Genomic DNA, 12,762 nt, shown 5'->3' with positions numbered 1-12,762 from the left:
GACGTCATTTTGAATTTTTGAGTCTTTATGTATTGGTTTAGGAACCGTAGATCCAGTATGGGTCTTAACGTTTCATCCACTTATGGTACGAGGAAGTAATTGGAGTACACTCCTTTGCTTCCGTCTTTGAACGGCACTCTCTCTATTGCCTTCTTGCGTAGGAGTTCTTGTGCTTCCTAAGGGAGGAGCGAGAGTTCTTTTGCTGGTCAAGTTTTGCTCTTTGGCCTCCTGTTTGGTGGCTTCCTTTCTAGTTCCATACAGTATCCGAACTGTATGATGTTCAGTATCCATTAGTGTGTTGTTATTTTCTTCCATTCTTGGAAGTAGTATTTTAGTCTGCCTCCTACAGGTGTTATATGGTCGCTCATCTCTCTTTTGTGTGCGTCTAATTGCTTTTTTAGTCTTTGGGTGTGCCGACCCCATACAGGTGTTGTATGGGTGGGCACGATCAGTGTAGCGAAGTCACTTGGAGGTGGTTTGCTGGCCCACTCTTCTTGTTTGTCCCCGTCCATTCGGTCGTCCCCGAAAGAACTGGCCCCTGGGTTGGTACTGCCAGGTTTGCTGTTGTTGCCGTTCCTGCGCTTGGTTGTTGCCCTGGTAGGTCTGCTGAAAGGTCTGGTGGAACGCTCCCGGCTGGTTTCCTCCTCTGCCGTTCGGTTTCCTTTGGGGGGGTGCCCCTTCTCATACCCCTGAACTGCAGCGCTCCCATGGACCTTGCAGTTTAATTCTCTTTCTTGAGCTGCGTCAGTTTCTCATCTACTGGCGCACCGAACAGCGTTTCCCCATTGAAGGGTGTGTTTAGATTGTTATTCTGGACTTCCGGCTTGAAACCTGAAATCCTCAGCCAGGCAGGTCTCCTCTCGGTTACCCCAATCATCATGAGCCTGCTGGATGTGTCTTCCGCGTCCAGGGCTGATTTCAGGCAGGAGTTGGCCATGTTCTTACCTTCCTCCACTAGGTGCGTTGCCCTCTGCTGATATTGTTTCGGGAGATGTTTGAGCAGTTGTCCTACCTCCTCCCAATGTTGATACGTATGCCTGTTTGCAATGCGCCAGTGAATTGCTGCATTCCTCTCTATTTTCCTTCCTGTGAGGTCTATCCTCTTGCTCTCTTTGTCTGGGGGTGCCCCAGAGTTTGTGGGAATGTTGGCCCTCTTTCTGGCTGTTGCTGTAATGATAGAATCAGCTGGTACAGAACTCTGGATGTATGCTGGGTCCTTAGAGGAATGTTTATATTTTTTCTCAGTTCGAGGGGTGACAGACCTGCAGGTTGATAGCTCCTTGAAGGCTTCCCTGCCCTGGTCCAGGACACTTGGAAGCATGGGCAGGAATTGGCTCCTGGTTTGAGTGGGGAGCAGGGTCTCTAAGAGGAAGCAGGCTTTGGGTTTTTCTTCCTCTAATTTTACCCCATATGTTGCTGCAGCATTTTTTATGACCATATTATAGATGCCAATGTTGTCTGGCGGGGAAGGCCTCTAGGGGTATGATTCTACGGCCTCTTCCGGGCTTTTGGCATTGAGTTCCTGCCAATCCAGGTCCTGCGCCACAGAGGATGTCGACCCCAAGTTCGTTTGTTGGTCTACCTCGCCTTCTCCCTCGTAGCAATATAGGCCATCCTCGTCCTGCTGTTCTGTAGGTTCTGGAGTTTACGGCGGATCTTCGGCGTCAAACTCCTCTTCTTCTACATCGATAACTGTTAATGGCTTCGACAGGATGGTGTATCTGCTTTCTCTGGGGGATACTGTCCATTTTGGCCTCCAGTCTCCTTTTCTTCCTCTCCATTTCGGCCCCCTGGTCGGCGTCGAGGGTTTCGACGTTTCTCTTCGATGTCGTCGATGTTGACGTCGAAGTCGCCTTCGGCTCTTTTTTCTTCGGCGCCGAGTGTGCCTTTTCGGCGGCGTGCTTAGATGACTTAGGTTTCTCTTGAGCTTTCGCCGGCTGGGAGTCCTTTTCGAAGGATCCGCTGGGCTATTTGTCCGTGGACGCAGCTGTGGCTGTCTATTGCTTCGAAGCCAGTGCTCCTTTTGAGGACTTTGGCTCTGTTTTTCGAGAGTCTGTCGGGGTTTTAGGGGTCAACGTCTCTCTTACCTCCTTTGTCGACTTCAAATCAGTCTCTACGACCGTGTAGCCCTCCGGTTTCCCGGCGATGTTGTCCTCTTCTCCACTAGAGAGGCCCAAGTCCTGGAGCGATGGAGGTTGTCCTTGGCCCTGCATGTTGTAGTTCGCTCTCCTCGGTCTTTCCCTTACTCTGACGGTCTTCTGGGTAAATGCCGAGCAGGCATTGCAATCCTTGCTTTCATGGTCGCTTGGCAGGCAGAGGATGCAAACCGGGTGCTGGTCCTTCAGCGCGTACTGTTGGTGGCAATTACGGCAGAATTTGAAGGGTGTTTTGTCCATTCCTGCGCTCAGGTGGCCCCCTGTATGCGCATTCTCCGTTGGACGTCGAAGTTTCTCGTCTTCCTCTCCTTCTTCGTCCCGGCTCTGGCTCTGTGTACTTGATTGCGATGTTGAAAACTCCAATTTTTCTGTGGTTTTCTCCTTGATTCTCTCTTCTTCTCTCCAAAAACTCTGGAATCTCTCGGTGACGATCCATCCAGAATCTGAAGATGGCGCCCAAAGGTGGGATCTTCCAGAGTAAGCACGCAGAAGTCATCGGAGGACACCAAATGGTGGGACGTCAACGCCCACGAAAAAAAAAGAGAAAAAAATACTACGATTCCGGACCCAACCTCTAGACCGCGGAATAACGCACAGCATAGTGAATCCAGTAAGTTTCACGCTGCAAAACAGCTATTTACAGAATGCATTTTAGTTCATCTGGCATCATTTAGTTCATCTAATGAAGACATATGCATGACCCAAAGGAAGCAGATTCCTGAGAATTTTTGAGTTGGATTTGTTTACATGTTTGGAATCCAGCTTGTGGGTTTGACAGAGAATACGTGATCATGCCTGTACCATCTTTAATGAAGCCTGGGCTGGTGGTAACTTCTATTCAGGAAGCCAAATTGTGCACAGAGTGCTCTTCATGGCACTGACATAACTGTTTCTATGGGCCATACGACCAAGCTCCTAGCATCAGGTGTTTGTTGAGTTAGGTTTCAACCTGGCCTGCAGTATCCCCTAAAAGAATGTGGCACGGCACAGCAAGACCCCGTCCCACACCATTCATTGCGCATGTAGTCTGCTCTCTAACCAGCCGGCATAACCAGGTCTTTATGTGGAGTTAGTAAGGCCTGTCCCAGCCCTGTACCTTACCACGAGCTCTGAATGCAGGTTATAGCCAGTCGCAACACCCACACACAGCCCACTAGGTGCACATTCTGAAGCCTTGCACCTAGTTCGTACACTTCCTTAGGCCTGTCCCAGCCCTGCACCCCAACACACGATGTGCATGCAGTCTGAGGCCAGTCCCAACACCACACAAATCCAGTGTGTGCACATTCTGCCGACTTGACCCTGCCACAACAACCAGTTGCCTCTGTGTTTCATCAGGCCTGTCTCAGCCCTGCACTTCAACACGAGCTGTGCATGCAGATGGAGGCCAGTCCCAGCCCTGCACCAGTCCAACACCAACACCATCCACTGTCTGCGTAGTCTGAATCCTTGTGACCGGCTCACACGAAAGGTGCATCTGCTGATAATAAAATCTGCCCCAGTCTGCAGCCCATCACAAGCTGTATGTGCCGACTGAGGACAGTCCGTCTACCCTGGGAACTTTCTGAAGCTTTGCGGGGAGCTCACACAGCTTGTGCCTCTATAGTTCACAAGGCCTGCTCCACCCCTGGACTCCAAAATGAGCTGTGTGCAGACTGAGGCCAGTCCCAGTAATGCCCCAGCCCCACAGCCTCCACTTTGTGTGAAGTCTGACGCCTTGCACCCAGCTCACATGAAAAAGTACTTCTCTTGTTATCAAGGCATGTACTGCCCACCAACATGAGCTGCATGTGCAGAGGGGGGCCAGTGCCAGCACCACGCCTGTCCCACACCATTTACTGGGTGTGCAGTCTGAAGACATTCAACAATCCCACATCTAGGCCCCACTGTGGTAAATAAGGCCAGTCCCCATCCTCAAACACGAGCTGTGTGTGCAGGCAGACACCAGATTGACTCCCGTAAAGGGGCTCTAGGACTCACCACCCCTTGCACAAACTCTTGTTGCCACATAGAGCTCTTTCTTACGGACCATTTCATTTCTTACCACCATGTCTGTACCATACATGCATGCACAGTGACAGAGTTGCTCTATGAATTGGGATGCAGCAGACCTATGGCCACCTATGGTTGCAATGTGTGGGGTTATAAAGATGGCATTGAACTGCAGGCTTCTCGCTGTCCCCACTTGCAGCCCCTCTCTTATGATTTATTTATTTATTCAGAGTTTTATATAGCGCGAACAAGATCTTTACAGATATCAGAGCGCTTCACAGAAACAGGGGGTGACGATAGCATGAGGGTGACGCAACATAATATTGGGTGCAATATAAAATTCAGTAGCATGATCGGATAGCAGTCATGTTCTAATAAAATGTCAGTAAACAATCAAATAAGCGATAATATAAGCCGAAACTGAGTCTATTATGCAACTACGATAAAAATCAGTAGAACTTATGCTAAAGGGATGGCTTATGCCAGTATCTAAAAGTTACAGGGAGCAAGGGGAACGGGCATCGATATTCAGTAGGCTAACATGAATAGTCTAATAATAGATATTTAGTGAGTAGCATAAGAGGATCGACTAACCATCGTGGTATTATGGCAAACAAGAAGAATAAACGAATCTAGATCATGAATAATATGACATTATTTGACGTTAGACAAACATGTAACCAGTAGTACCCTGGCGGTGCGAAGTCTCTGAGCAACAGACATTAAAGTTCAGGTGAACTTAGCCATGAGGATGGCTTTCACCTCTTTCTTAAAGAAGGCCGTGGAGGAGATAAGCCTGGTTTCGGGAGGGAGTGCGTTCCAGATTCTCGGTGCCATTCCTGAGAAGGAGCGTTTGTATGTTTTTTCCTTCCGGAATCTGCGAGGTTTCAAGAGTAGATTTTTGTACTTCTATTGGATCTCGACCCTCCTGATATAGTCAGCTTTTGATTGAGGTAGTTAGGTGCTTTGTGGTGTACGGCCGCGTGTGTCATCACAGCAATTTTCAATTGTATTCTGGCTTCAAAGGGCAGCCATTTCAGAGATTTCAAGTCAGGGGTTATATGAGAGTGTTTTCTTGAGCCCGTAATGAGTCTCGCGGCAGCGTTCAAGGAGGCTCTTAGGGGTGCAGTTGTTGCTAGAGGGAGACCACTGAGGGTCACAATTCCATAGTCTATGCGGGGGATGACGAGGGCTTGTACTGCATTTTGGAAGTCTTTGGCTGGGAGGAAGGGATTCAGCTTCCTCAATGTGTTGATTTGGAAATTAGCTCCTTTCGTTGCTTTGCTAATGTGCTGTTGCATGTTGAAGGATTTCGCGGAATCCACGATGGTGGGCCGGACATTGAGTGCTGTTAGGTGGTTGAGCCAAAGTTGGGTGGTGGTAGATTTCGCAGGGGGTGCTATCAAAAGGAACTCAGTTTTCAGAGCATTTAGTTTGAGGTGATTGTCGGCCAACCACGATTGGGTCTTTATAAGAGTGTAGTTCAGGAGTTTGATATCATCCGGGGATTGTACCTTTAGGTAGAGTTGAGTGTCATCGGCATACATATGGAAGTATACATTGGATGCTTGGAGCAAGGTGGCAAGTGGTTCCATGATGAGGTTGAACAGTGTGGGTGAAAGGGAGGATCCTTGTGGAACGCCTAAGTCTACTGGCACAGGCGAGGACAACACATTGTTGATCTTGAACTTCCGGTTATGTAGGAAGGAGGTGAACCATTTGAGAACAGACCCGGATAAACCCATTCTAGTGTTTAGCAGCTCAAGGAGGTTCTCGTGTTTGACCGTGTCAAAAGCTGATGAAAGGTCGAGGAGGATGAGGAGGCATGAATCATTGCGATCAAGGATTTGGAGGGCGTCATCAATTATGTGAGTCATGGCCGTTTCCGTGCTGTGTTTCGCTCGGAAGCCTGATTGATGAGGGTTGAGGAGATCAAACTTGTCAATGTGATTTGTTAGTTGAAGTTGTACACATTTTTCCAGCAGTTTGGCCAAGGTGGGGATGTTTGTGATGGGGCGGTAATTGTTTAGGTCAGACGGGTCAGCTGTAGGTTTCTTGAGTATGGGCGTGACTTGCCCCACCTTGAGTGAGTCAGGGATGAGACCTTGTTGAAGGGAGCTGTTAATGATTTTAGTCCAGAGTGGGAGGAGCATGGTGGTGAAGTCTTTTACCGCGTTAGCAGGCAGGGGGTCTGTGAGGTGATTAGAGGGCTTCAGGGTACCGAGCAGTCTGAGTATTGCATCTTCAGAGTAGATGTCGAAGGAAGCCCACGATGCGCTGTTTTTTGGCTGAGCGTTAGGCATTCTGATGTGCACAGGGTGTTGGCTTACATCATTGAGGAGATCATTTCTTATGTTGTCTGTCTTAAGCTTGAAGAAGGCGGAAAAGTCTTCACTGTGTGGGATATCGCTTGTTGGGTTGTTTGATAGCAAGGGTTGCGGCTTTGTTTGACTTTTGACTAGTTCGAACAATTTTCTTGGTCGGTTTTTCGCTTGGTCAAGCTGGAGGCGGAAGAAGTCAGATTTCGCACGCTTGATTTTCCTAAAATAGGCATTTCTCTTGTTCTTTAGCTTTTTGCGATGTAGTGATGAGGGGTCAGTTCTCCAAATGCGCTCTGCTGAACGCATAGCACGCCTGTCTTCGTTGAGTCTGCCGTCATACCAAGGGTTCGAGCTCTTGGTGGAGACTCTCTTTAGTTGCAGTGGGGCGGCTTCGTTGGTTATAGAGGTCATAGAGTCGAGGTAGAGGTCGGTCAGTGTTTGAACATCAGAGACGCCAGCAGGGGGAAGGAGGAGCTTGTAGGTGTGGGGAGGTAGGGAGTTAGGGTTGAGATTCTTCATGTCCCTTTTCCAGATCTTGCATTTGGTGGGTTGAGCCGGGGAGGGTTTGATTTTTTCATTGATAAAGAAGGTGATGACGTGGTCATCTGACCAATCACAGGGTTGGATTGACCCCAGTTGGGTAGTGTCCTCTTTGGCGATGATGAGATCGAGTATGGAGCCTTTATCATGTGTTGGGCTGTTGCATATTTGGGTGAGGTCAAGCGCATTAAGGAAAGATTTAAGACTATGCACCACTGCGTCTTTCTGGTCGTTCCAGTGGAGATTAAAGTCACCCCGGTAGATTTGAGTGATCTGCCGACCGGCGTTGGAAGTAATAGTGTCCATGAGTTGTTGAGAGAAGATGAGGTTGTCCCCCGGCGGGTGATAGATGAGGTGTAGAGCACATACTGGTTTGCCCTCACTGGAGATATCGAGGCAGAAGAGTTCACAGGAAGTGAGGGAGGGGGAGGTGACTTTGGTGACTGATAGATTGCTCCTGAAAATGAATGCGATTCCCCCGCCCGTCTTGCCGGTCCTGTCGAGTCTGATGATGTGGTAATTGGGGGGAACTAGTATGTCCATAATGGGCGTGGAGGCTTCAGTTAGCCATGTTTCCGTCAATATGGCTAGGTCAAGATCCATTGATGTGACGAGATCTGCAATGTCGGAGGAGTGTCTCTGGGCCGATCTGCAGTTGAGAAGGATGCATTTGAGTCTGGGGGTGAGAAGGGAGGTCGAGTGTTCTAGCGATAAGGGGACTCTTCTGAGGTTGTTTGGGACCGAACTTCTGATGCTTAGTGTTGGGTGCCTGAGGGGATTTGAGAGAATAGTAGGTATGGGGAGGTGCGTGGGGGTTATGTGTTTTACCGGTCCTGGGCCAAAAGAGCGGAGGAGGGTGCATAAGTCGTGGTCCGACAGGGAGTTAAGGGCACGCCGGGGACGGTGGGTGTTGTTGCGGACGGGGATAGAGGGCCAGTGTGGAGAGCGTTGAGTGCGAGGGACTGTGGGGAGAGTGCGTCGTTTGTTGGATACGGTGGTGATCGTTGTGGGTCGATGTTGTCTGGAGGGTGTGTGAAGAAACTCTTTGATGGTGCGGAGCTCGTCTTTGAGTTGTAGGAGTGTGGATAGAATCAGGTCGAGAGGTGTCTTGGTGTTAGTGTTCGTGATGTGGGCCATGGGCGAGGTGTTGAGAGGGGAGTTAGAGGGCGAATTTGGGGCGGGGAGGTGGGGTATGCTAACGTTAGTGGATGTCATTCCGATGTTGCAGTGGGCAAGGCGGGATATTTTGAGTATTGGAGTTGGGGGAAGTTGTGTAGCTTGATGTGTGTGGAATGGAGGTCCGCCGTTTGGCGATGTGTTCTAAGAAGGTAGGGAATAAGTTGTCTAGTCGGTCAAGGTTCATATCAGTGGCTTGGAGTAGAATGGTCCCATTGTTGTAGATGGTGATTGTGGCTCTGCCTGGGAAGACTAGGGATGGTGTGATAGAAAGAGTTAGGCCATGAGCTGATTTATTGGTGGTGTGAATAGTGAGAGTGGAGAGGAACGCTTTCCTCCATTGTGCTCTCCGTGTAGTGTAAAAGATGATATCGTTGTTTGTGTCTCCGTTGGTCAATGAAAAGTAGGTGTCCACACACGGTAATTCGGGGTGTGCCTTCAGGAAATTGTGTTTGTGGCGTTTGGCGTTTTTTTTGGTGAGCTCAGGTGGGTATATGATTTTGTAGGTGTGCTTGCCCAAGAGTTCCATGGCGGAAGAGGCGTGGGTAGAAGAGGTGGGGAGCTTGTGTGGTTGCGGGGCATTAAGCCTAAATGGTAGAGTGTGGGCAGTAGGTATGGTTGACTAGTCTAAGATGGCCGCTCCAGTGGTGAACTATTCAAAGATGGCCACCAGGGTGGCATATAGGGAGCCAGAAGTAGTCCTATCTCTATTGTTGCTGTGCCTTAGGGAGCTAGTTTCCCTTTCCGGGGCAGGTCGAGTTAGTCCATCCTCTGTGTTGTTAGGAGGGGAGGGGAGAGATTAGGTTTCAAACTGTTCAGGAGGTGAGGAGGAAGCCTTATCTCTGTTAAGGTGACCTGTGACCACGTTGGAATGCAGCTTCACGGTCATTTGGTGGGCAGTGGAGATACATCAGGATCTGGGGCAGGATTACATTTCTGACTTCAATGCAATGCCCCTATAACGCGATGGCTTAAAATCTGGTCAAGCCCCTTTCCTACACTAAATCAGTGCGTTTTGGAGGACTGTTTGGGGCTTGAGGGGGCCTTGAATATTCCTTGGTTGGGCTACGTCCTGGAACAGTTAAAGAGTTTAGGGAGGCCTGAGCTGTTCACGCACCATAGGCAGCTTTGCCCTAGAGAGAGGAGTGATGTTAAGGTAGACACCAGGAGCCAGGATGTATTTTCAAGTCTTCTTGATTTAGTCTTAGGTTCAAGTTACATCAGTCTTGAATCCAGCCAGCACTGGTGTGGTACCAGCCCCACCAGGAGCAGCCTGCCTAGCTGCTCAGCCCATCTCTAACTGTCACCACTCATCCACTCAGGCCTTCCAGGCATCACAGGCACACCAACATTCCATGACCATCTCACACTCTGGATGAGCAGCTAGGGGCAGCAGGGCTGGAGTACATGCAAATACAACTTAGTAGGGTATAACACATATGTTCTTGGCTAGGAGGATGGGAGCAAGGGAAGATGAGGAATTTACCAAGCCTACAATAAGACAATATATGATATTGAGTGCAGGCCCCTCAGGGCAACCCTATTGGTCTTATATTAATAATCCCCACCAGTGTTTCCTCCTAACTAGGTTTAGATATAACTTTATTCATTGGTGCCTAGCAGTCCCCAGAGGTTTAGCACAGCCAGGTGCCCTACAGCCCTGCCCCTGTGATTATTTTTCAGAACAAGATGCTCTACATTTTATTTTCTTCTGTGATTTTTACCGTTATTCGCGCAAAAAAATATATTCTCCGGCCAGTAGTGTAACAAAACTTGAGGGGGCCTCCCTGCATGGTACATGGAGGGGCCCCCTCCGGACTCAATCTGGAGCTCTCCTGCCGAAGAGCGGTGCTGAAGCGCCGCCCTGGAGTTTATTGCCCCCCCCCCCCCCGCAACGTGGGGGCCTGTGTTACGCCCCTGTATCCGGCTGCCAAAGAATTGCAATTTTGCACAAGTTAGGCCCGCCCTCATTTACTTACAAATGCTTTCTTCGCCCTTGATCTGTGTTGGAGTTCCCAACTCCTTTACTGGCGTACTTAGACAGAGGAAGAAGCTGTTAAGGATCAATGTGCCCCCTTCTGTTTCTATGCTGACAGGAACTATATATGTTTTAATCATGGTTTGTTCATAGATATTTGTATGTAATGGCTCTGCACATAACCACTTGAACTTTACATGCTTCTTGTACAACTCAGAATTTGCATTCTTGTTGCATTATAATTTATGCCCTGTATGATCGTTTTTACTGAAGGTTTAGACGGTTTTATATAATCTTAATATGGAACTTGTAGAGGGCATGCTAGTTTGTTCTATTTAACCGTCACACACTGATGGTGGTTTTAGTATTTACCTTTTTTATGTGGTTTTATGGCCTTTGTTGGCCGAATAGATTCTTTGATTGATCGATTGATTGATTGGGACGCAGCAGAGGTCTATACATGGTGTTGGGGTGGAGCTCAAGGAAGCACCACACCAACCTTATGACTATGAGGAGGGTTGGGACTGTCCATCCAAGCTTTGAGCTGAAACCACAAGCTGTTCTCCAGGGAGGGGTTATGGAGAAGCTTGGTGGCTGAGGATGGAATCCGTTGCAGAGGCAGTGATGTTTCGGCAATAGCTGTGGGATACTATACTGGAATCCTGCACCAACATGTTACCAGTAGAGATCAGCTAGTGGTTTAACCTGGCATGCACAGCTGATGTCCTGATTCGATAGAGTCGCTAATGGACAATGATGTGTAGCATGGTAGCTGTAACCCAGACAGACTCTTCTGTCGAGGGCTGCCTTTCACTTACCGCTGCTGAGTGAATCCGAGCTCGCCGGGCTGTGCTGTCGTATGAGGAGCTCGCAACCCTTCCTCGCCTCAGCACTCTCGCTGCACCGCCGCTTCCAATGGGTGAGCTCCTCGCGATCAGACTCCTGGCAGCGACGCAGGGCAGCCATTGAGCGTCTCGTCTTCTCTACCATTTCCAGGATGCAGTTCAGCGCCTGTGCGGAATCAATACATGGAAGTCGTATGAAAAAATTTTGCCTCTGCTCACTGAGAGAAAAGTTCAGATTCAATATCGAGATACTCTGCATTTCTGTGGCTTATGGGGAAAGGCAGAAGTCAAGACCCAAAAGAAAAGAGCTTGCTTTCTCTCTCGTACTGTTCCCTAACCCTTAGACTACCAGCATATCTCCGAAGACATTAGCTCCTTGAGTAACTCCACAAAAAAGATGCTGCTAATCCATACAATCCATTGGATTGCCACCCAAACTCTTAAACATGCATACATCAGACACCCATGTAAACTAGAATTTACACAGGTGGAAGGACACTGTGTGTGTAAAGTCTAACAGGTTTAAACTATATGTAATCCAGCATCATTAAGTAACTGCAGTTAAACATCAAGGGGGAGGGCACTTGTGTTTCCACAGCGGGCCCAACTTGGCCCAGGATGGACTATTGGCTCACGTAGCGTGGTGTAGACGCATGGACGCTCACTGCCACCCACCTGGCCTGGTCTCTCTCTGACCATGCGCCAGTGCTACTGAATCTCATATTGCCGGTAGCAGCGCATAGGTCCTTTAGCTGGAGGCTCCACCCTGGAGCTATCCGGGACCAGGTTTTTAGAGAATCAATCCATGCTGATATCACAGAATACTTTGAATCAAACAGCGGGACTGTGGATTTTCCCTCGGAGTTATGGTAAGCCTTCAAGGCGGGTATTAGGGGCAAGTGCATAGCTAAGCAGGCAGGGGTACTGCGCTCGCTCAGGGCAGACCTCTAGCGTTAGGAGGGGGATTTGTTTTTAAAAAAACGTCAATGTGAATTCTTTGAAATTCACAAATTCTACAGTGTTTTTGTGAGTGGGTAATCACTTGGAATGCTGCTGGGTTAAAGTCAACTCTTCATTCCAAATCAGCAGTGGACTATCTGAGCAACAGTCATATTATCTGTTTTCAAGAGACCTGGTGTCTGTTTCCATCGGCTATTCATGGCTACTATGAACTTTTTCAACCAGCATCCCAGTCTAATTCTTATGGTAGACCTTCTGGGGTCTCTCCATTTTCATTAAACACAGGTGTAAGATCGCAGCTACCCCTGTCTATCGGAACTTTACAGCAGGGCAAATTGTATTAATCACTGGTCTTTCAACTCCAAGCAGGGCTTTCCCTTTGCTTTTAATCAACTGTTAGCACAACACAGCCAAAACATCAAAGTCACTCGCAACAGCTCTTCTGGACTAGCATCTGGAAGAGATTTTGCTTGAGTTCGCTTCTGCTGAAGTTTTGTTATTAGGCGACTTTAACATCAGAGATCTGGGATCCAACGCTCATTTAGTCACCACAACCAAAGAGCAAGAAGCCATGATCACTTTTTTAACCAAGTACAATTTACATTCTGTGAAGCAAATGACATTGGAACAGGAGCCAAGTGCCCATCTATCTCCAACATTTAAGAACCTCTCGATCATTGATTATATTTTCTCATCACCATTTCTGGCAGGTCAGTTAGTTAAAATGGAGACCCCCTCACTCGAACGGAGAGCGACCACAACCCTTTGACCGTAATAATGGACCTGCAAGTTCC

At 48.6% G+C, this 12,762-nt stretch overlaps 1 protein-coding gene across 6 annotated transcripts in view; it reads right to left on the bottom strand.

Annotated features, from left to right (window-relative positions):
- The window catches only part of CBFA2T2 (CBFA2/RUNX1 partner transcriptional co-repressor 2), a 397,115-nt gene that overhangs the window by 109,987 nt on the left and 274,366 nt on the right, over positions 1–12,762 (bottom strand). For all 6 annotated transcript variants that reach the window (XM_078652273.1, XM_078652269.1, XM_078652270.1 and 3 more), the window contains exon 8: positions 10,982–11,174. In XM_078652273.1, the coding sequence (XP_078508399.1) occupies positions 10,982–11,174 (193 nt within the window). The remainder of the gene's footprint in view (positions 1–10,981; positions 11,175–12,762) is intronic.

This window comes from Lissotriton helveticus, chromosome 7 (genome assembly GCF_964261635.1).
Source record: "Lissotriton helveticus chromosome 7, aLisHel1.1, whole genome shotgun sequence".
Classification (NCBI taxonomy): Eukaryota; Metazoa; Chordata; class Amphibia; order Caudata; family Salamandridae; genus Lissotriton; species Lissotriton helveticus.
This window is presented reverse-complemented; position numbering and strand designations above follow the sequence as displayed.